This window comes from Sceloporus undulatus, chromosome 1 (assembly GCF_019175285.1).
Source record: "Sceloporus undulatus isolate JIND9_A2432 ecotype Alabama chromosome 1, SceUnd_v1.1, whole genome shotgun sequence".
NCBI classification, from domain to species: domain Eukaryota; kingdom Metazoa; phylum Chordata; class Lepidosauria; order Squamata; family Phrynosomatidae; genus Sceloporus; species Sceloporus undulatus.
Genome location: NC_056522.1, coordinates 127,341,177 through 127,365,215, shown reverse-complemented (window position 1 = coordinate 127,365,215; position 24,039 = coordinate 127,341,177). Strand labels below are relative to the sequence as shown.

Below are 24,039 nucleotides of genomic sequence, written 5' to 3'. Positions count from 1 at the left end.
TCAACCTTTCCTATTCCTATGGGATTTTGCAGCAACCACGATCCCCGTGTACAACCTTAACATTTCCTTCTAAACTAAAGGCAGCTGTTTCTTAGCCCTCTCTTTCATCAAAACCTGTTGGCTATGTAGACAAAAAAGGGAGCAAGCAGAAGTGTCAATTAGACTGGCTATATCTTCAGCCAGTTGGACTCTGGTGAGTAGGCGGCAAGCAGAAGACCCTGTGGGAACAAAGACTACCATAAGGTTCTTTGAAATTGAGGGGGGGAAACGGACAGATGAACAAATTGCTGCATTATCTCCATTTATTAAAACTAGTCTATTTTTCTTTAATCTGCTGTACACCAATATATTATATATATATATATATATATATATATATATCAGAGTTGATAAATTTCCAGTGAATGACAGTATGTGGATCTATTAATGCTGGTTGTTGTTTAATTTTTGTCTCTGTGTTGACACATACTAATAGGTTTTTTTTCTTTTTAAATGATCTTCATGAAGAAAAGGAGAAACTGGGGAATATCCAACTGAAGTCAAGGAAGAAAAGAGACATGACTCAGGATGCTTTAAAAATGGTTTTTGTATTAGTAGAAAAGCCCAAGACATTTCAACCTGTGTGTACTCTTTAAGACCTTCTTTAGGAGAGTATTTAGACTCAAACTTCAGAAATTTCTGAACTGGGAACTCTCAAACTGTTAATGGACTATAGTGACATCTCAGATTTAGATGTTGAAGATAGTATTGGAGTAATTCCTTAAATTTCTGAGATAAGTATTTTTTTGTCCAGTTATGTGTACTTGACTAGTAAATGTTTTTGAGAGTTTCCAGTTGAGAAAGTTAGGAAATAGTCCCTAGAAGAAGACCTTAAAACTACACAAAAGTCAAAATACATTGATCTTTTCTACTAATAAGAGAATAACATTTGAGCATTTTGAGATATGTCTCTTTTTTCTTCTGTGGATATCTTCATGAAGTACCAACAAGATTTACTCTGGTGTACTTGGAAATTTATATTTGTACTTTTGTCATGGAGGACACATGCCTGAATCTGTGACTTGAAGAGTCATGTAGCATACAGCTGGTGTTCTCTTTGTGGCAGTTTTGTTACTTCCTCTAATGTGTAATTCCTTCCAGCAAAGAAATACAAGCTTGAGATGGAATGCTGAAATGTTGTTAAGGGAATTTTTAAAATTTATGGTGACTTTTTTAAAAATTAAAATTTTGAAAACAAAATGAAAATGTGCACAGGCTTTTTTCTTCAGAAACAGATAAAAAAGCAAGCTGATTTCAAAACATACACATCAATTGTACTGCTAGTACTTGGACAGTTCTTTGTCTAGAAAGAAAGAAAAAACATCCTTTTTACTTTGTCCTATTTCTATATTTTTTAAATAGATTTTTTACCAAAACAACAATAAATAAAGACAATAACCCAGACAAGGCCCTGAAAATTATAGATAAAAGGTGTATTCAGGGATCCTGAAAGACATCTTTCCATAAAAATTCAGCTAAAATTGGGGGATGTCTAGAGACTAAATCTTGCTGGATGTATTCAATAAATGGGTGCCAAATCTTATGAAAGGTCAATCCAGAGTGTAAGCATCTCGCTCTGTTGTTATTATCTGCCATTTTCTCCATTAACCAGAAGTCCCAGAGTCTAGTCCACCATCCTGCAATATTCAACTTTCCAGTTTTCCACTTCTTGGCTATCTCAAGCCTGGCAACAGCCAGAAGCAAACTAATAAGTTCTTTATGCTGCAGAGCTTTATTTTCATTCATAAAAATGGAGAACAGGAGCAGGACTGGTGATAATTGTATACTTTGTTTAGTGATCTTAGAGATCAGTTGTAAAATTTCTGTCCGATACTCATGCACTAAGGGACAATCCAGCCACATATGTACAAAGGTTCCCCTACCTTCACAACCCTTCTAGCATTTGGGATTAGCATTGGTAGACATATGAGTCAATTTGACTCGGGTGAGGTACCATTGATGGACCAACTTGATAGTATTCTCTTTATTGGAAATGGACCTAGTTTGAAATGGTAATTGAGTCCATATATTTCTAAACTTGTTGATTTATTTTTAATGAATGGTTTAGTTTAATCAGAGTTATTTTCAAGTGGAAAATGACATAAAAGCCTGCCAAATGTGAATTAAGGGACACAAATAAAAATAAAGACCATTGTAGCTGTCTTCCAGGGCTGCGATCCCATGTGAGGTTTGGTGGCTTAAAAGCCTAGCTTTAAAGGTTATTTCTAAAAGAATTAATTTAATGTATTGATGTGAAGAAAAGTCCTTAATATTTGCATACTTCATAAAAAGGGATATCTTTTAGAGGCACCGCACGGAGGAAAAGAAGACCAGCCACTTCAGAACTTTCTTGGGGAAAATTTGTGCAAAATTAAATGTGGGTTTCTTGCTTAGAAAACATGGTTTGTTTAAGAAACATTGTAGAAAACAGGTGTTATGTGCAGAATGCATTGATTCTGATAAGAAAATATTCTTTTCATCTATTGTTGGAGTTTTACACAGAAAAAACATAAAGGAAAAATACAAGTGGTTCTTCTCTGCAGGAATCCATATATATATTTTCAGAAGTTGTGGAAATACAAATTTCCTGCACAGGAAAAGAGGCATGGTTTTTCTGTATGTATTTCTGTGAAAAATGATTTTTGTGCAAAAATCAACACACATGTTTCTGCATAAAAGTACATTTTTGGCAGAGGAGAAGCAGGTATATCATGCATACATGATTTTCCCCCAGTGCCTGAAAACTGCACAGAACCTCCTGTGTTCTCTCGGGGTGGAGAAATAATTGCTTAAAATGCTTGTCTGGTCACATAAGAATGAAATAAATGAAGATTAACTGAGCAACAATGATTCTTTCGGACTCAGAACATAATCCTGCCACTGTACAGTTATGAGTGGCTTGTTACTATATTCCTTTTCCTTAAAAGTACTTTTCTTTGCTTGTCTCTAAAAACTCTTGAAGTGCATAGGATATAATCAGCCTAACAAAAGGCTTGCAGCATTAATTTTTTTAAAGACTGGCTAACACAGTCAAAGCTTTATTGACATTTAAAAGAAGTATTGTACTATGTCTAAGTCCTATCAAGGTAACTATCTCAGTTCAAGCTTTCTGGTTCATTTATTTATTTTTCATTTGCATATCACGGCATAATTCATGCCATTTAATGCTTCATATTTATATCTGTTTCATTCATCGTACATCCTGTCTGTGCAGTGAGCTTCTTATGCTGCCCAGGGCAAAACGAGGACGAAGTGCAGAGTGCCTACATACCACCAGGTAAATACAGGCATTTAGTAACCACAATTGCTTATGGATAGTTCTGGTGTATGTGCTTGTTTGTTTTTGTTTTTCTTTTACAAGCCATTTTCTTTCCTTCAGTCCCCTTCTCTAGAAATTTTGTAGTTCGCATAAGCAGTATTGCCGGTGAAAGTCTATAATTTATTTTTAAATGTTTACATATCACCACCAGTGGATAGGAGTACAGTGAGCTTAATGAATCTAGATTGGTGGGTTTGTATACCTATTCCATATAATTCTATGTCCTGCAGAGTCTTGGTTACAGGGCATTTGTTGTATCAGTTATATTAGAAGAGTTTAATGTGAAGCAGTGGAGCAGTTAAACAGATTGAAATCAAACCGTTTGAGCAATGTTACGGAAGGCCTTCAGGTGTATGGCAGAATCTTTATTTTATGTTTTGGTCATTAATTTCTTCTCTTTTCTTTTTTTAAAATATGTTTTAAAATTTGGTTTTGTTCTGTGTTCTGTATATACTAATTTTTCATACCAAACTAAGTGTCCTCATCTATTGATAATTTTCATTGGCATGGGAGTTCTGAAGCGTAAACAGACTTCCAAGTTAACAAGTTGAAGTTCTCTTTTTAGCAGAGGGGGCAAAAAGATATACACATCCATAACATTCTTCTCTTTGAAAATACAAAGCTTTAAACTTTCCTTTTTATAATGACAATAAAATAAAAATAGATTTTCAGAATGGCTTGAAATCCCTCCAAGAGATCCCCAACCCACAACATGAAAAAGAGTAAATGTTATGTCTCATACCTGGAGACAGATGGGGTATTAAACAAATAAATAAAATGTTCTTTATACCCATCCAGTAACAATGTTCCAGTTCTTTACAGTACTTGATCAAAAACGGTGTTGTGCTCTATCCAAATAACATATTACAAGTAATGTTATTGCTTGTCTTATGTTACTTCCCAGTTGTGTGAACAAGGCCGGAGAAGAGTGCACTTACAGCATCGTAACTGTCCATAAGTTAACAGAGGCCTCTACCCTAGAACACCTTAAACTATTCACTTGCTTAAAAACCACTGAAATCTGTTAAAAAATAGGTGTTTGCCTGATAAAATAGCGTGTTACTGCATGGGATAAAGGCAACTATCCCTATCTTCAAGGGAGCTTTGGGCTTATTCCTCTTGAATGGCACTCTCACAGCAAAACATTTTTAAAAATGTACGGACCTTTCAAAAGTTGTTCATGATGTAGCACAGGGGTCTGAAATCCAGGTTGTTTTTTTTTAAAAAAATCTTACTAGTCACACCAGTAAGTGGCCTTTTGGATCCCAGCCAAGGTGTAAAGCACAATTTTGCTCCAGATGAAAAACAGGATATGAGCCTTATCGCATTACGTACAAACCCAGCATGGAGAGAAACATGTTTCTCTTTCACTTTTTGTCTCCACATGATGTCTAAGTACTTTCATTCTCTTCAGGTTGAAGTGTAGGAAAGGGTCATAAAAGCATCCCTTTTGCCAAATGGATTTTTCCAGTTTGGCAAGAGGGATGCATTTATGATATATTTACAACTCACTCCCATGCTTTTACGACTTGAAGAGAACGAAAGTGCTTCGATGTCATACTGGGACAGAAAGAGAAATGAGCTTTCCTCCATTTGCCTGCTGGGTTTGTTTCTAAAGTGACAAGGATGGCCAAGTTATTTTGGCATCTGAGACAGAAAATCTCATGAGCTCTTCTCCCTTTAAATAAAAATAAAATAGTAATACATGTTAAAATAATAGTTTTCTCCCCTTTCATCTAAAATCAATTGCTTAAAGCAGATGTCTTATTTTCCCCAGTAGTAGGGGTTGCTTCCACACACCACATAACTACAGCACTATGATTCCACTTCAACTGCCACAGGAGTGTCTCAGGGAATCCTGAGATTTACAGTTTGGGGAGATGTATTTACAATTCTCAGCTAGAGAGATCTAATGCCATAGCAGACTTCTACTCCCAGGATCCCCTAGAATGCATCCATAATAGTCTAATCATAATGCAATAATTGTTTAATGTGGATGAGACCAGGGATGTCCCTTTACACCAGGAGTGGGCAACTATGCAAGGATAGGAGGCCATATTAGCCCTCTGGGATATTTTGGAGGGCTACGCTCCCACCTCACCCATTCCCATGAGACAAAAATATATTTTTTTGCCCCCAAATGCTCTCTGTGGGACAAGCAGTGGCATTTCTAGCATTGGTGTCACCTGGTGTGGGTGCAAGGAGGGCTGCAGTGGCAGTGGCTTGCCTTGCTCTCCAGCTGCCTGCAGACACCAACCAACCATGAACCAGCCAGGGCACTGGGAAGGTGGAAGGGGCAGGCACACACATGCACTGGGTGTCATCCTCCTCTCAGGTGTCACTTGGTGCAATCCACACACCCCGCCCCCCCTTATTGACAACACTGGGGACAAGAAGGACATTTTCACCGTGTTTTCAGGCCTTTCCCTGGACTATTTTACGCCCAGTAGAGGCCCTTTCTTAAAACCATAGGAAGTGACCAGTAGTCACTCCCTGTCAGTTTCTTGTTTCAAGGAAAGCTGCTCTTGTGCCTAAACTGGCCCAGTGTGGGCCCCGAATGTGGTGGAAATGGGTAAAACTGATTCCACCACGATGGCCCAGGAGGGTTGTATACAGCCCATGGGCTGCACTTCACCCACCCCCACTTTACACTGTATCATTCCCTTTAGAGAAATTAATTTCAGAACTATGCAAAGCATGACTATTTTGGCAACTGAAGAAGAAAGCTCCCCTTAGTGCAGGTTCAATTGTGATTAAGGCTCCACATGGCAATAGTGACAGATACTCTGTGTTCACTGTTGAGGAGCGAGGGAGACTGGCTTCAAGACTCTGTCTGATTCTCCAGTCATGTCCATAAAGCAATTGGAAGACCCTGGTTGCCAGGTTATCCCAGTGTGACCAGACATCCTAACTGCAAAATAGAACAAGGCACCGCAAAATGTAGGGCCTTCAAGAAAAATGGATGGGACTTGACCAAATAAAAGAAATTTAATTTTTTGCTTCTTAGTCATGCTCAAAATAGAGAGCATTTTGAAATATCTCCTGGACAGAAGGTGGAAATGTAGGACACATCCTGGAAAAGGAAGATGCCTAGTCATGCTGGGTTAACCTATCTTTCCCCAAAGTCCGGGAAACTCCACAGATTTCTGGGAGGGAGAAGCTTCCACCAGTTGAGAAAAATAACCTTTCTTTTGTTCTGCTACAACGTGGCCTCCCTGATTTACCAGGGACTTAGCTTGGACTGTTACTATTTCCTTTTGTTCAGTGAAACTTTAATTGCTTCTAAAAGTTAGAACATTACTTATATAATCAACAATATTAGAAATAGCTAACAACATAGCAAACATTTGCCATATCATAATTTCAACATTTTGTTAAGCAATGCTTCACCTATATTTGTATGTTTTTCTTTCTTGCATGGCCCTTTTTACCATTCCCTTCTTTCTTTTCTGGCCTACTCAAGAAATTCTATTAGGCACTATAAAACGCTACCACCCAAGATGCCTTTATTAGAGAATGGCACTTACTGGAATATTTACAGGTAAGAAACCAGTTGATGACAGATCAAACTGCAAGCACATACATTTTGTGGGGAAAACTCCCACAACATTCCAGATACATGCAATAATGGAGATGATAACATTCAGAGAAATATCAACCAGCCCTTATGATACTCTATTATCACATACATTTCTGCCAGGCAAAACACCAGAAATGCAACCTGAGCCTTGTCTACACTGAAGAAAAAAATTGTACTCACCTTTTGGTCACTGTGAGCAGCACATATGACATTTTTAACAATTCACTTGGAATGGGGTTCTTCTTTATGCTCAAGGGCTTCAATCTTATTTTTAAAAACCTGCTAATCTAAATGAATTTAAGTGTCTGGGACCTGATGACCTACATCCAAGTGTAGAACTGGCAAATGTAATCTCAGAGCCATTGGCAATCATCTTTGAAAACTCCTGGAGAACAGGAGAAGTCCCAGCAGACTAGAGAAGGGCAAATATTTTCCCCATCTTCAAAAAGCGGGGGGGGGGGGGGGGGGGGGAAGGATCCCAACAGTTATCATCCAGTTAGTCTGACATCAATAACAGGAAAGATTCTAGAGCAGATAATTAAACAGAGAGTAAAATGTGGGCTAGACAATGCAACTGTTAGGTGGATTTGTAATTGCTGACCAGCCAAATGGAAAGGGTGCTCAACAATGGCTCCTCTTCATCTTGGAGAGAAGTGACCAGTGGGGTTCTGTCCTGGGCCCAGTGCTATTCAACATCTTTATTAATGACTTAGATGAAAGAATAGAGGGCCTGCTTATCAAATTTGCAGATGACACCAAATTAGGAAGAATAGCTAATACCCCAGAGGACAGGATGAAAATTCAAAATGGCCTTAATAGATTAGAAAGCTGGGCCAAAGCTAACAAAATGAATTTCAGCACAGGGAAATGTAAGGCACTGCACTTAGGGGAAAGAAAAAAAAAGAAAAGAAATATAGGATGGGGGACACATGGTTTAACCAGACTATGTGTGAAAGGGATCTAGAAGTCCTAGTAGACTACAAATTGAACATGAGTCAACTGTATCATGCAACAGCTAAAAAGGCCAATGCAATTTTAGGCTGCATCAATAGATGTATAGTGTCTAGATCAAGGGAAGTAATAGTGCCAGTCTGTTCTGCTTTGGTCAGGCCTCACCTAGAATACTGTGTCCAGTTCTGGGCTCCACAATTCAAAAGGGATGTTGAGAACTGGAGTGTGACCAGAGAAGGGCACAACCAAAATGGTAAAGGCCCTGGAAACCATGCCCTATGAGGTATGTTTAGCCTGGAGAAGAGAAGGTTAAGAGGTGATATGATAGCCCTGTTTAAATATTTGAAGGGATGTCATATTGAGGAGGGAGCAAGCTTGTTTTCTGCTGCTCCAGAGAACAGGACCCGGAACAATGGCTGCAAGCTACAGGAAAAGAGATTCCACCTCAACATTAGGAGGAACTTCCTGACAGTAAGAGCTGTTCAACAGGGGAACACACTCCCTCAGAGAGTGGTGGAGTCTACTTCTTTGGATGTCTTTAAACAGAGGCTGGAGGGTCATCTGTTGGGGGTGCTTTGATTGTGAGTTCCTGCATGGCAGGGGGCTGGACTGGATGACCCTTGTCTCTTCCAACTCTATGATTCTATGACTGTGGAGCCCAGAGGGGGAGTTGCCATTGGGCTACTTATAAAGTGGATATACATATGCTCTCATGCATGATGGGAAGACCAAAAAAAAAGTGGTGAGGACACAGCCATGTGGCCAAAAATAATGCGAAACATCAGAAATCCCCTGGAGTGAGTTAGCCAAGAGGAAATGTGTACCTGGTTATGCCAATCTCATCTCGATGTGTTGTGGCATTAACAGGTTTACCATGGAACAGGAAAATACAATGTGAAGTAGTGTAGACAACCTGTCAATCCCACTAAAAAACTGATAAAACTAACCTCATAAAATAATGTCCTATACAAGGCAAATGTTGACCATTCATCTTAAAAATAAAAGTCTGAGGCTGCAGTTCTGTACACTGAAGTCCTAGGTCATTGAATACACTGGAACTTTCTTCTGAACAAATATTCTCAGGGTTGCAGCCTTGTATCCCATATACATAAATCATAGTACGATTTCCAGCATTTTGATGTTAGCTTCATCATTTCATCTATTTTCTTTCTCTTTCTGTATGATTTCTATATCGTGTGAAACTTATGTTTATTTCTTTTTACAAATTATTTTGCTCTGTGAAGCTCAACTCTGCCTGCATGTGTTAAGGCCAAATCTGTGCTTAGTCAGGATGTTTCACTTCTTCGTAATTGCCTTAATTCACGAATACCAAGATTTACAGATGGATTATTGCTTAGGTAAGGTTTCCAATGAAGTATCCTTTATGAGGCTTGTTAATTTAATATCATAAGTGTCCCACATTGTGAAGTACAGGCATACCTCTCTAAGATGCTTCACTTTAGAGCGCTTTGCTAATACAGTGCAGAATTCTCTATGGCAGTCACATGTGTAACCTAAAGCTGTACTCTTGTGACTCTTATGTATTCACAATCCCTACATAGGGATCATGAAAATCCCCATTCCCCATTAACCAGGCGGCAGCAGCTGCAATCAACAGGAGTCTGTTTCCCTGTGGATCGAGAAGCACCCAGCTGATTGTTTCATGACCCCATACATGCAAGCAACCTCCACTGCAAAGGCAATGGGGGGTTGTGGCAGGGACCCAGTTTTCTGCCTGTTGCATTGGATTCCTCACACAAAGGGATGGGAATGCTAGTCTGCCATTTCCTGAGTGACAAAAGACTGTGATTTGCCTTAAGGCAATATTTATAGTGGTGGTCTGCAATTGAACCTGCTGTATTAATGAGGTATGCCTGTAGTTTTTATTTCAACCCAACTGTTTTCCATCATTTTATGTTGTAGTATTTCTAAAAAGAAATAAAATTTTAACAGTGATGTTGTTTTAGTATCTCCTTCCCATTTTTTTTTCTACGAATCGATAGTAACCAGTATCACCTTCCACTGCTGAGGTGCAATCTTACCTATAAAAGTCAACTGAATGGACTTCATGGGCTCAAGATTGCAGCCTTCGGTATCTCCCCTATGCAACCAGATTCAAGCATTTGCTTTTAATTTTTATTGGTGTTGTTGTTATTATTATTTTACAAATCTTGGCATTTTTCATCCAGCCAGTTCATTATATCTTTATTAAACCACTGTGATTTGACATCTTGCGTAAAGAGAACATTACCTTATGATTTAATATCTAACATTGTATTCCTTTCTTTGTTTTCTTTTTGTTTTTTTCCTCCTCCTCCTCCTCTTCCTTCTCCTCCTCCTTCCATTGGATGCAATGCACTGGCACTAGTGAACTGCAGCCCTCGCTTGACAGGGCTAGGAGTGCTAGTACCAACTGCTTGAGGCCTGATACTAGTTTGCATTCACCAGAACAAGAAAGGTATAAAATAAAGAATTATCCATTATTTGTCATCTGTGCTGGTGGTCTGTATCAGTTTGTTAGTTTTTCCATGTCAGTCTTCATGTGCACATGTATTATTCATATCATCTTTGATATTTGTAAACATTGTTTGATGTAAATGTCACGCTAATTGTAGGCTGATGTTGCTTATGACAGCTTTGGCTTCTCCAGTCTCCCCAAGCCCTGTCCTCTAGTTCTCCTTTCTTTAATTCTTGCTCTTTTTCTCTCTCATTCGCTTTTAAATGTCAAGCCAATGCCATTGTTTGCAAAAGTCCTCAGTATGCTGATAACAACATTTCAGTGTTAATTGAGATAGTTTTTAACCACTCGTATTGTTTCACCATCTGACAAAGTGGGCTATGACCCAGGCAAGGTTTTACCTCTTAATAAATTTGTTCATTTGTAAGGTGCTGCAAAGCTCTATTGTTTTTCACTTGATTGTCCCTGTCTGTTAACAATAGTTGTTCATATTCACCACGAATAATGTTTTACTTCCAATTTTTAGCTGTTCAGCAAATGTACTTTTTGAGAAGTCTGGGATATTGCTGGTCAAGAGGGGGCTGCAATCAGAGGCCCCTTTCCACTAGATATTGGCACAATCCTGGTGCTTTGAAAGAAATCTTACGTGTACAGCCCCAGAGGTTGAGCTGAGGCTCTGTTGTTTTGGAGCCATTATTATTATTATTATTATTATTATTATTATTATTATTATGCTTCTCAACTGTTTAAAACAATAGTGTTTACTTTGAAATACTTGAATAGTTTTCCCCCCAAGCAGGTTCTCTAAAACCCACACACAGATTGCAAATACTTTGTAAATGTTGTCATTAAAATCTTTCAGCAAGCACACAGGTAAATGTGACTGTGTATTTGAATAGAAATGTTCAATATTGCTAGCATTTTCGCTAAAAATCTAGACTTTATAATTTGTGCTTTGAGATACTTGTACTGCATCTTAGAATATGAAAGAGAACAATTAAATCAATGGGACTTAAGTTATATTTAGCTAAAAAGTCACATGCTTTCAGTGAGGCTACTGTATGTAGGAGTTCATTTTGTATGTGAGCCCATATGTACATCACTTGGAGAGCCAGCATAGTGTAATACATAGAGTGTTGGATTAGGACTCTGGAAGATCAGAATTCAAATACCTGCTCAGTCAGGGAAACCCACTGAGTGACTTTGGCAAGTCATCCTCAAAGGAAAGAAATGGCAAACTCCCTCTAAACAAATCTTGCCAAGAAAACTCCAGAATAGGGTCACTTGGAATCCCATCTTGGAAGAAAGGCAGGAAATATATACAATAAATAATTAAATAGGGGCACCATAAGTCCAGAATGACTTGAAGGTACCCAGCAACATAAGCCATTTTGAAATTCTTTCAGACAGAAAGGTGTAAAAGTTTAATTATCTCCATAATTTAACATAGAAAGATGACAGATTAAAAAAACAAAACAAAATAGAGAACAAACAAAGGAGTTGGAGTTTTGTTTTGTTTTGTTTACACAGGATATGGTTTTACTAAATACATGTGAGGAGCATTATGTCCTTGTGCAAATGAATAAAAAGCAATAGAATTCAGCCAGCCTTTGCCTTTTGACAGTCTGTTTTAGAATGCCAACACCTTTGAAAACAGTTGACATGACTCTGATTTGTGCTTAAACCTAGAGCTATAACAGAATACAGATGAGACATTACCCACATCTAGTCATGCCAGACTTTCAAAATAGCAATAAGAGACAGCAAGGCTGATAGTAAGGAAGTAGGCAGTAAGGAAGTATTTAGGTAGAATAAAAGTATTTGGTTCTCTTAACTGTGTATAGTATTTCTCTGTAAAATTAACATATTGTCCATATTAATAACTTACATCATGAACACATTTCTGTTTTTCTGAAGAACCCATACTCCAAGGTATGGTATTTTTGGAAATCTGATTCTGTCTGTTTAAAAGAGAAATCTTTCCAACCCTCAGATTAGTGGCATCCCTTATAGCAAGGCACATCTGGCAACCCTACCCACATCAGTGTGAGACCTGAAAAGAGATTGTTTCATTCAATGTTTTGCAGCAGCCAATCACAAAAGAGAGATTTGGGAGCATCCAGTCTTATTAAACCTTCTGCCTCTTGATTCATGGTTGCCATGAATGATAACTGTTACAAGGTGGCGTAAATATGTGCTATGAGCTAAAAATATTTTCTCTCTCACCTTGATTCATAGCTGTGGAGCTATGAAAGAAGGATTCTCTTTCACAAGAATGTATTTTTCTTTCTCATGGCTGGTCTAAGTGCAAATGGTGTAAGTGGTCTAATGTAGATAAAGGGAAAGCTGTAGTCCTTGCTCACATTTTGCTAGTTTGGGAGCATGAGTGAGGGAACAAAAAGAAAAAAAGAGAATACATGGTCCCTGCTACTTTTGTTCAGCTTAGAGTGTCTCTTTCTTTTTCTTGCACCCTCAGAAGCCACTTTTAATTTTTGTGTGAACTGGAGAAAGCCAAACAGAAAGACAGATGTCGCAGCCAGATCGCCCTCACATCCAAACAGAAAGAAAGAGAACTGTTTGGTGTAGTGTGTGCATGTGTGTGTAAATAGAAATTAGAAATCTTGCTAAGATGGTTGGCTTTATTTATTTATTTATTTATTTATTTGGTAAGCTGAGAAATACCAGACATTTGCTGTTTTATCAGCTTATGACTGAACCTCACCATACAGGTTTCTGTGTTTGCCAAGGTGGAGCCAAGTGAGAAATCCTTTATTGATGCAAATGAGCCAAGGCCACAGAAATAGTTCCAGCTAAGGTCACATTGTTATGAAGTAGGCTGGGGGGAAATGCAGCCTCAAAGGCAATTTTGCAGCATCCCAACCATCCCAATTTCCCCCCAAAAAAACTCTTTTTAAATTCCGTTCCCTTAAAATTCTAGGATTGTGGCCTTTGGGTCCCTCTAGACTGTTCCAGGACCAGGAAATAAACTAAGCATTTTTACAAGTAAACTAGAAGTCGACATGGGGCACCATTTTTAATAAATAATACAAATAATATGGGTGCCTCTGGGAACAGTGTGCACCCCCAGTTCTTTCCCATCCCTGTTATAAAATCTTGCAGTCACTGATTCAAGCCAATCTAAAAATACCCTAGCTATATTGTGGCAAGCTGGAACATTGACTTATATGCCCTTCAAAAGGCAAACATAAAAAAATTGTCTTACTAAAAAAAAAAATGCTATGGTCCCTGAATGACCAACTCTAGAACTTGGAATCTGATGAAAACAAAAGCTGCATATGATTGAGTGCCTAATCTGCTGTTCCTCTCTCTGCATGCTCCTTATTCTTTATTAGCAAATTTTTTAATATGACTCTAAATTACTGGACTCCTGAGAAGAATGCCCACCTATTTTGTAGGCCCGGTTTAGCTTCATGTGCCAGAGGCATATGGTCTCCCAAGGGGAGGAGTGGGCAGAACTGATTCATGATCTAAGCAGCACACTACAGGTGGATAGAGCCAATTACGGAACCCCACAGCCCTAGGCCATAAGTTGAGGTCGACCTGAGGGCAGTTAACAACAACAACCAAGGCAGCTCACACAGATGTCTCTGTGTGTGAACTCCTGATCCTACCCAAAAGATGGGGGGGGGGGGGGAGAAGAGCACAAAACAAGAGTTTGCATGTATGGCTCATCCCACTGTTTGGATCCTCTTCCATGTGGAGTGTATTCCTCTTCTTGGAAGTCTGGCCCATTGAATTATTTTACTACGCATCAGTGGCAGATGGTAGCTGTGGGATGATGAATCTGTTCTTGCTTTTAATTTGAACACTACAGTGATTCAAGATGCTCAGCCTTATCCCTCAAATAGACTGAGCACCTGTTAAGTTGTGACTGAAACGTAGAGCAAATTCATATTACACCTGATGTGCAAGTCACCTATTGTCATTGGTAAAAATATATAGGATTGCATTAGTGCTTACCATGGCCACCCCAGATAAATATATGATTTGGGTCTTGCTTTCTTTGCAAACACCCTGACTTTGTCAATCCAATGTTATGTGTTTATGTAAAGAAGATTTTGTTATATTCAGTAATACATCTCTTTTAGAGGGACTGTATATACAAACATCTCATAAGTGGTTGAATTGTGCTAGAGGGTTTCTTTCAGGAAGTACTTTGGATAATTCAAAACATTTCCTCTTGTCTGTGTGTTTTATACACATTTAATATATTTTGGAAGCAGCTATATTTATAATATATAAACTATATTTATAATCTTTCTGCTTGACACTTGGCATATTAAGTCAGCTATTATTGTGGATCAACAGTCTGAAACATTTGCCCAGATGCTCTGGCTTGGTTACAAAATATCATATAGAGTTTTATACATTATATAAATCAAACAGCAAGATTTCATTCATCTGTTCATGCCTGTGGCACAGTAACTGCACACAGTGTAAATTTAACAAAGTTGTGTTCTTGTAATCTCATGTGGAATTGATGGCACTGGCAGCGAACCTTATTTTCCCATTAAGGGCATCACATTAAAAGCCTCCATCTATTACCTTATATGGGAATGGGTCAGTGCAGATGGCAGTCAGCACTTGGCTGAACACACTGAACTAATGGGTTGTTTTTTTTTTTACTACAATGAGTAAACAGATACTTTCTGTGGTTGCAGTAGGCATAAGTGTCCAGAGGGCATTGTATTCATTCTAAACTTCAGCATGAATATTTGTACCTTGAAGACTGTGTAGGGAGGAAGAGGAAATCATTTCAAAATATAAGAAGCCAGTACAAAATATTTTTGCCATTCTTCATCCTTGTAGCTATTTTATACCATATTCCATCGGGGGGGGGGGGGGTAACCTTGGAGAAGAGTTTCCCCTTGTTGTCTCAAATTATAGTTGCGGATGGACTCTGATGATCTTAAAGCACTGATGTAAGTGAGAGATGTACCCACAGTTCCACATCCTGTTAGGAGAAAGACCATCAAATCCCACACCCCAGCATTCCTGCTGAATGATAACTTTGTTTCAGGGGTTTTGTTTTTAGATGTCTCAGGCTGCATCTGTGCTGCAGAAATAATCCAGATTGACACCAGTTTAACTGTCATGGCTCAATGCTATAGAATCCTGGGGTTTGTAGTTGTGGCACCAGAGTTCTCTGACAGAGAAGGCTAAATATCTCACAAAACTACAATTTCCAGAATTTCATAGGATTGAACCACAGCAGTTAAAGCAGTGCCAAACTGGATTATTTCTTCAAAGTGGATGCAGTCTTAGTTGGCCTATATTGCAGGATGACCAGAATGCCTTTATCGCTATAAACTGTTTCTTAGTTTTGTTCATGTCTTTGAAACTAATCACACGTCAGATGGACCTGAATAAAAACAGTAACACCTGTATATTTCTAAAGCTGCTGGGAACGGCTGAGAAATGAAAGAAAGCCAACATAAAGGCAAGGGATCAGAGAACGAGCTATGCAGTCTATGTAGCATGTCTGACCAAGCATTGGCAAGTTTTCCCACCTACATTTTCCTACCTGCATTTCCATCCTTCCCATTTACCCTTGTGACTAGCTTCTTACTTTCTTAATCTTTTCAAAATTTATAAGGAGGTGGAGATGTTTTCTTTCTCAAGCCTTAGTATTCAGTACAAAGAAGTAAATGCTTCTGGGTAAGCAGAGAAAGAGGCATAGAATCTTTTAAACATAATTCTCTACCCTTCCTCCCCTGAATTTTCTTCACAAAAGCCTAGACATTAAATGCAAATTAAAATCTTTGGCTAGAATTCTAATAATAATTGCAATTGAGTGGTAATGTCCTGAATACAGACAACAAGAACGGAACATGGAAGATGAAAGCACATGCAGCATCACATCTTCAGAATCTCATTTATAAGCTTGAACTGTAAATGAACTTATCTGGGAAATGATGTTCTCTCCTTGATGCGTTAGAACATTATAACTGAAGCACATTTACATCCAGAAGTAAGTGGTTGCATCTTAGGTAGCAGTACAATCCATCACCTTTGTGTAATGCTTTAATGGATAGCATTTTATTTAGTTATTTATTTAAAATATTTGTTTCCTGCCCTGCACCTGAAGATCTCAGGGCAGCTTGCTAGAAAATCAGTTGACAACAATAAATAAAAGCAATAATTTTAAAAACACTAAAAATATACTAAATCATTTAGCAATTTAGAAACAGACAATTTAAAATAGGTTAAAACGACTTAAAAGAGTGCAACGATAGCATTTGCGCAGCTTGGACAAAATCAGTTAGGCCTGAAGGTATTAATAAAAAGTCAGGTTTTGATTTGGCACTGAAATAATACCAATGTTGGTACCAGTTGAGCCTCCAAGAGGAGGGAATTCTGCAACTGGTGTGCCATCACAGAGAAGTCCCTCTCCCATGTCCTCCCACAATGTATTTCTCTTACTGTTGAGACACAGAAGAGAGCTACTCCAATGTATTTCTCAGGCAGACATATGTAGTATTTCCCACAAGCATACAGAGGTTCAATATGAGCAACTTCTGCTTCTTTTTTCCTGAGGTGACTTTTGAAACAGTGGGATGTTCTGAGCCATGGTACTTGTTATATATTACTTTTGGGGTGACAAGGGCAGAACAAGCTTCCAAATAATGTAATGACTGGTGACATCATTAATTTTCCTATCTAATAAGTGTCATTGACTCATTCCTTTTCCATTGCTTTGGGGGAACTAAAAAGCTTTTGCAGTCATTTTGAGGATCTGAGTATCCAAATTTAGGCCATTTCCTTACTTGTAAATATTTAAATATTTATTCCCTAAAAAGGAACTTAAAAAACACCAAATCCATTGAGTAACATAAGGGATTGTTCTAAAATCCACAGTGAGTTATGAGGGAGACTAACAAATTCTACAAAGAATTACCTTTCAAAAGTAATTTTTCAAGCTGTGTTCTGGGCTGACTTCTAAGGCCATTCTGTACATGACATAGCTTGCTGTTTTTCTATCAAATGTATACTCAGTAGTGATTTCTGGCTCTTTAATTAGCATATGGGAGTGAGGGACATGTTTCCAATGATGTCTGATTTATTTAAATTTTTAGATTATTCTTTCAAAAATCTTAAGCCAAAAACCATAATGCTTTAAGTTTTGGCTTCCTGATCATGAAGTGATATCCATAATGGGGTTCTGTAAATATTGTTCAATATATTTCAGTAGTGAGTTGATAATACTGAAGTAGGAAGTTCCAAACGCTATTCTAATCCTTCATTTCCTGTTATAACTTGCTTGTAACCTTGGTGTTGAGACAATTGTGAGTTTAAATCCCACCCTCTGGAAATGACTGTGCTAGAGCAAAGGAGACTACAAAACCAAAGCATTTCCCAATGTGGAACCATGGAGACTATACAGTGCCATCCTTAGTATCCACTGAGGTTTTATTCCAGGATTCCCATGGGATACCTAAATCTGTGGATGATCAAGTCCCATTAAATACAGTGGTATAGTACAATTGGTGTCCCTTGTATAAAATGGTTAAATGAAGGTTTGCTTTTTGGATTTTGTGTACATGTGTGAAATATTTACAAGCTGTGGATGGTTGAACCCATGGATGTAAATTCTGGGGGTGCAAATCCATTGATACATAGGGCTGACTGTACTTTGGCACTTTACAAAATGGGTTAAAGTTTCCAAGAGTCACTTACTCACTTTGACTGCTCAGATCCCATAGACCTTTTCAGTGTACTCAGTGGATAGTGGCCACTTGTGTATTCATAAGTGGATTTACATATATTAGAATTAGACGTTGCATAATGTCCATAGTCATAAAAAGGCTCCTGTTACAATACTATGTAGCAGATCCATCAAAGTTCCTGATGTGCATTGGTGTCCGATGCATAACAGGACCAATGCACAATAGGACTTGTGTGCATCAGTCTCAGTACACATCACATAGGGCCTGATGCACATTGGGCACCAATGCATATTGGACAAGCCTGCTGACATCTTCACATTTCAGTAAAGGGATTTCTTCGTGCCTCTGTTACATAGTTAGGTATGCATAAAGTTATCTAATTTAACAGGTCATATAGGATTCAAGTGAACCTCTGTACCTGTACTTCAGGTATTGTCTTGAGAAATCTTGGCTGAGTGTGATTTATTACTTGGATGCAATTTTTAGGTGTATAGCAGGTGCATATGCTAGCTATGCCAAGTGTTGTGATTTATCATTTCTGGTCAGTTCAACCAACCTGGAAAACTACTCTGTAGCATGCTGTTCCACACTGAGGACAGTATGTTTCAAGCCATTAGAACATAACATGTGAGATCATGTTTTTCAGATGTCAAAATGCATGTTAATTATACTATATATTTTATTACTTTAAAACTTTATACAGGATATCAGCATATTAAGGGCTTTGAGCGCACTGGTGCCCTCAGTATTCTTTAGCAGCTGCTTACTAACAACCTTCTAAGATACTTAAGCAATTTTACTAATATGCTGCCATGCTTCCTCTCTCCAAAGTAGTTTGCTTATGCCCCGTGTTTTTAAAAAGTGCTTTTTAATCCGTGAACTGGAAAGTACTTCAAAAAGTGCAGCTAATATTGAGAACAGTTTGCGTAAAATGTTACACTGCTAAGAGAACTTATTTATTTATGGCTTTTTTTGCCATTACTAGTTCTAGGCATATAGCTTCTTGACATTCATGGATCTACATATGAAGGGACTAGATAGGTTGGCTGAGGTTGTAATGCATTTTGAAATCACACTCTAATATGCCTTTTGATATAGGGCTTATATAACGAAATAGGCAGGAATAATGATATAGTAAATATGGCTCTGGATACAAACTCTGCACTATCACATTCATCAATGTTTTTCAAAACAGCAACTGGTGATATGTGTAAAATAAATTACTGGATTTGGACAGTGGACTGATAGTTATATCATGGTTTGTGGCAACCCAGGAGAGTTCTCTGCTCATAAAGTGCAGTTGAGATTAACTGTCCCCCATGGCATTTGGATACCCCTGCCAGGCTACAAATATGGGCACCATAAATCCAATGATCATGTGGACTAGAGTAGAAGAAAATAAGTTCAACAACCTCCATAATGGCAGCAGTTTGTTTTCTGCATCCAGCATCTTTATCTTGCCAACACATTCTAGTCTTGTCTAGGCACTATGACAACCATGTTGAAGGAACATGGATAGTGTGTGTGTGTGTGCGCGCGCGTGCACATGTGCACGTGCGCACACATGCATGCATACATACATGTGTGCATGTGCACTAGTTCCACCCCATCCATAATGGTTTGCTTTGCCCACCTGTGTATGGAGGGTGGCTTTCTCAACTAGAAGGTGACTGCCATCCATGAGGCTCTCTCTCACAATACAGAACTCTGGAAAACCAGTATTCTACTTCCAAACCAAACAGAAGCTGCTTTCTTTATAGTGTGCCCCTCCATGTGTAGGATGACACAAGAACTTATGACAGAGACAGGAGGATTAGTGCACTCCTCACATCTCACGTTTGTTAAACATAATTTTATAATACCTAACAAGGGCTTAATGCCTGTCAAGGATGCATTTCTGCATCCTCCTGTTGTTTGCTCTGTTCATCAGTTCATGTGTTGATGACATGAGGAATAATAAACCATTGAACTTTTTAAGCAGCTGAGCTTATCAAAAAATGGTAGGAAAGGAAATAAAAAGCAATCTTGAGTTCTCTAATGTCAGTTCCACACTCTGCAACTAATGTCTGACTATAATCTGCCTCTTTCAGTCTCTGTTCTGATTTCTCTGACTGCAGACAACCAAGAAAAATAAATCTATAATTACTAATGCCACAGATAGGAAAGTGGGTTATGTGCAACAAACAGAATGCAAGAAGCATAAATTAAGTGATTTCCACAATGCAAAGATTACAGAAAATTCAGACAATAACCTGAGAGTCAGAAAAAGTGGTGACTGAGCACACCAATTCAGAGACAAATGGAGAGAGTTCTTTAAAGCTGAAAAACATAGCAGCTGCTGGTAATACTTTGAAAGATCTCAGAGGAACTGCATATCACAAGGGGATAATGTAAGTTTATGGCTTCTTTCTTTGAAAGGTCTTCACACAGCTGGAGAGACCTCTTCCGAGACCCTAGAGACCTGCTGCCAGTCACTACAGACAAGATAGACTAGATTTTAAATTCAGCATAAGGATTTTTGTTTTAATATCAGAACCAGGAGATCTGAGGAAAATGAATTATTTAGGAGCCACACGTTGTACTTAGCAGTGTAACATGGTGCTTAAATTCCATTAGCACCAAAGTGTAATTCAGTTGATTAAACAAAGCAAAAATAAGCAAATTGTAGCAACTAACCTAAGTGTAGTTAATGATGTTTAAAATTTAAACCAAAACCATTTGATACTTTGGCAAAAGATGTGTAGTGGAATTTAAAAATGAACTTATATTTGAAATACAGGATTATTCTTTGCCACAAATTATTACTTTATTTAGAACCCCCCTAAAAAGTATACCATTGTATGAAGACAATAGTCCTGCTATGGAAATATATTTACAAAAAGGATCCAAATTCATGGTAAATAACTATTTTTTTTAAAAAAACCTCATAGGAAAAATAAATGCTGGCGTTTTGTGGTACTTTTCAGTTTCCTTGCAAAGCCCCCTCTTTTAACTTTTTTTTAATTAAAAAAATCATACATTAAATGTTGTATTTTCTTCCTATTTTGTTGGATGAACCAACAGAGATAGATGGTCTCCCTCACTAGATAGGAGACGACCCACTAGTCCCCGGATTCATATTCAACATGCATCTCCGGAGGATGACAGGTACTAGTTAGCCCCTCCTAACTGAAAAGTGACTTGATGAATCTTGCAGATGTATTTCTTGAAAGCCATGTATTTAAAATTTCACTTTCCAGGAATCAAAGTTGGGGCACTACATCAAATGTCAAATGCCAACTCATGATTACAAAGTAGCGTTGATTGCCTATTATGAGTCAAATGTTGAAAAATGTGCCACCTATTTAATGATTAGTCGAATTCTCCATGGTTGATTGCCTTGAAAAGAAAACACAGATTGACAGTGTACTGAAGATTTATGTAGCTACTCTTCCTATGTATCTACATAAATCAAAGAATTTGAAGACTGACTTCTGGAATTCCAGATTTAGGACTTCTTGCAAAGGTAGGGAATTCATATATTAAAGAAATGAAATAAAGGAATGAAAAAAAAGGCTTCTAGTTGACGAGGAATGCTGAGTTTAAAGCAGCTTCTATAAAGGGTCAGTTGGTACCAATTATTTGGGCTTTGTGCTGTAGCAAAACATGGTTCCTGAGGATGCATCTGCATTGTAGAAATAATGCAGTTTGAAACCAGTGCTTTAGCTCCATCCTATGGAATTCTGGAATTTGTAGTTTTACAATGTCTTTAGCTTTTTCTGCCAAAGGGTACTGATGCCTCACAAAACTACAAATCCCAGGATTCTATAGGCTGAAGCCCTGGCAGTTAAAGTAGTATCAAATTACATTATTTCTTACAGTGTAGATGCACCCTTGCTTCTTCCCAGAAGCTATGAATCTATAGTATCCCTCCTTCCCACTAAACAAGAAGATCATGGTGCTACTAATTATTTTAATTTTGTGTTTTATATTTCATTTAGGTGACAATCCAAAACAAGCTTATTAGGAAGCAAAACTCTTTGAATCCTGTAAAGATTTGCTTTTGTATAAACATGCATGGGATTGCACTCTGATAATGTGGAATTCAGCCTTAATCTTTTCAGAAAAACTGCTAGAAGCCATAATCCAGGAGAGTTAGATTTACTTAAAGTCATTCAAATAAGTGTGTTTAGGTCCACCTAGCGTAACATTGGATTGTAACCTATGTACAGCATTTTTATAGGGAACGTTATAAAAGGCAGAAAAAATTCAGTGATTGACAATACGATACATTTTATGTAACTGAATATTTTATCTTTTCATTCCCAACAAAAAATCTTTAGGGCAGGCTTTCTCTACAAGTAGGTTTTTGCTTAACAATTCCAGTGCTTTAGATTTCCCCTTATATGCTGATCAGCCCAATGTGATATCTGTAGACACTCTTTCATTGATTGTTTGTTGTTGTATTTTTCCCTTATTTGAATCCTAGTGCAATACTGCTCTTGGATTATGACCATTCTCTCTTGCATTGTAATCTCTGTGTTCCACATTATATGATTTTGAACTAAAACATGCTAATCATTTTATCAATCCTTCTTTGCTTAAAATGAAATGTCATCCTAGAACAGGAGGAAAAATAAATCCACTAGTTGAGTCAACACAACTATAGATAAATAGCATATACAGTACATACTTTCAAAAGTGGATAATTAATATGCTTGTTCTGGTCAACAAAAGTACACACATTTACTCAAAATGTGACAAAACAAGACAGAAAACCAGATAGAAATCTCTCACTGATTAATTGAAGTGCTGAATTTATAAATTATCTGCATCTCTAAGGCTCTTTCACTACTTGTTCTGTGCCTTATCTTGAGAGTATCATCAGTCATTTTGATCCATAGGTCTTCAGGGCTTGTAACTGCACATGAAACTGAAGAAAATAAAGAAAAATGAAATAAATGTATATTTTATTAAAAGGAAGAAGAAGAATGAGACATAGATCTGCATTTCAGACTTGTTAATCCTGATGGCAAATCAGGAAGCATTAAGGACACCATTCAGGGGACACCTCTCTCTCTCTCTCTCTCTCTCTATCTATCTATCTATCTATCTATCTATCACACACACACACATACTGTAGATTACATAAATACAGGGGACATGTATATATATTGTAGATTAAAGATAGGGGACACATTTCAAAGACGTGAAAGATTGGATTTTTTTCTATTCGTGAAAATCTGGGCAAGGAACAATGGCCACAATCTAACAGAGTAACCTACACTTTTATACATGTTAATTAAGAAGTAACCCCTGCCCCCCCCCCCCCCGCAAGTCCTCTGTTATATAGAACTGCCTGTTTCTTGTATCTCAGGCAATGAAATAGTTAATAATGTGAATACAAGAGAAGATTTCCATTATCATTTGTATCCAGTATATTTAAGCTCTGGAATCTCTAACTGATTGGTAGAATACCTCCTCTTTGAAAATACTGCAGTTGTTAAAAACAGGCAATATTTGCTTTGAAAATAATTATATCCTCAAGTTTGCCCTGAATGCCTTTATAGAATCACTTCTTCCTTGTCTTCCCCTTTAAAGTAGGGCCTAACCATGTTTGCCTAAAGAGGGATGGGGACATTTAAATAGTCAATCTGGCTGCACTGAAAAATAGCAGAGGAAACTTATTATCTCTGTTTTCATCTTGAAAATCAGTTCTATCCCCCCATTTGTTTTTAATAAATTTTCTCTTTCTTATTCTGTCACTGGATGACATTCTCCACAACCACAGTTGAGACAAACAGGGTGATTTTCTCTTCTGGGCCTGTTCTCACCATGCATAAGCACTAAAGCTTTGTGTTCTCATTGAAGAAGCTAAGTTTTCATTGTTCCATGTTTTACTTGAAGATGTTGTGACTAACAACAACAGCAACGAAAATAAATAGAGGATCAAAGGGGATGAAACTTGCAGGCTTGTTGTTGTTATTATTTTTGTTATGAATAACATTTCTTGGATATTTTCTAT

The 24,039-nt window shown here is 37.8% G+C and overlaps 1 protein-coding gene across 1 annotated transcript in view; it reads left to right on the top strand.

Moving 5' to 3' along the window:
- RIMS1 (regulating synaptic membrane exocytosis 1) overlaps positions 1-24,039 on the top strand; it is a 336,871-nt gene that overhangs the window by 214,789 nt on the left and 98,043 nt on the right. The window contains 3 exon segments of the mRNA XM_042475735.1: positions 3,254-3,316; positions 10,258-10,347; positions 21,099-21,182. Coding sequence (XP_042331669.1) covers positions 3,254-3,316; positions 10,258-10,347; positions 21,099-21,182 — 237 coding nt within the window.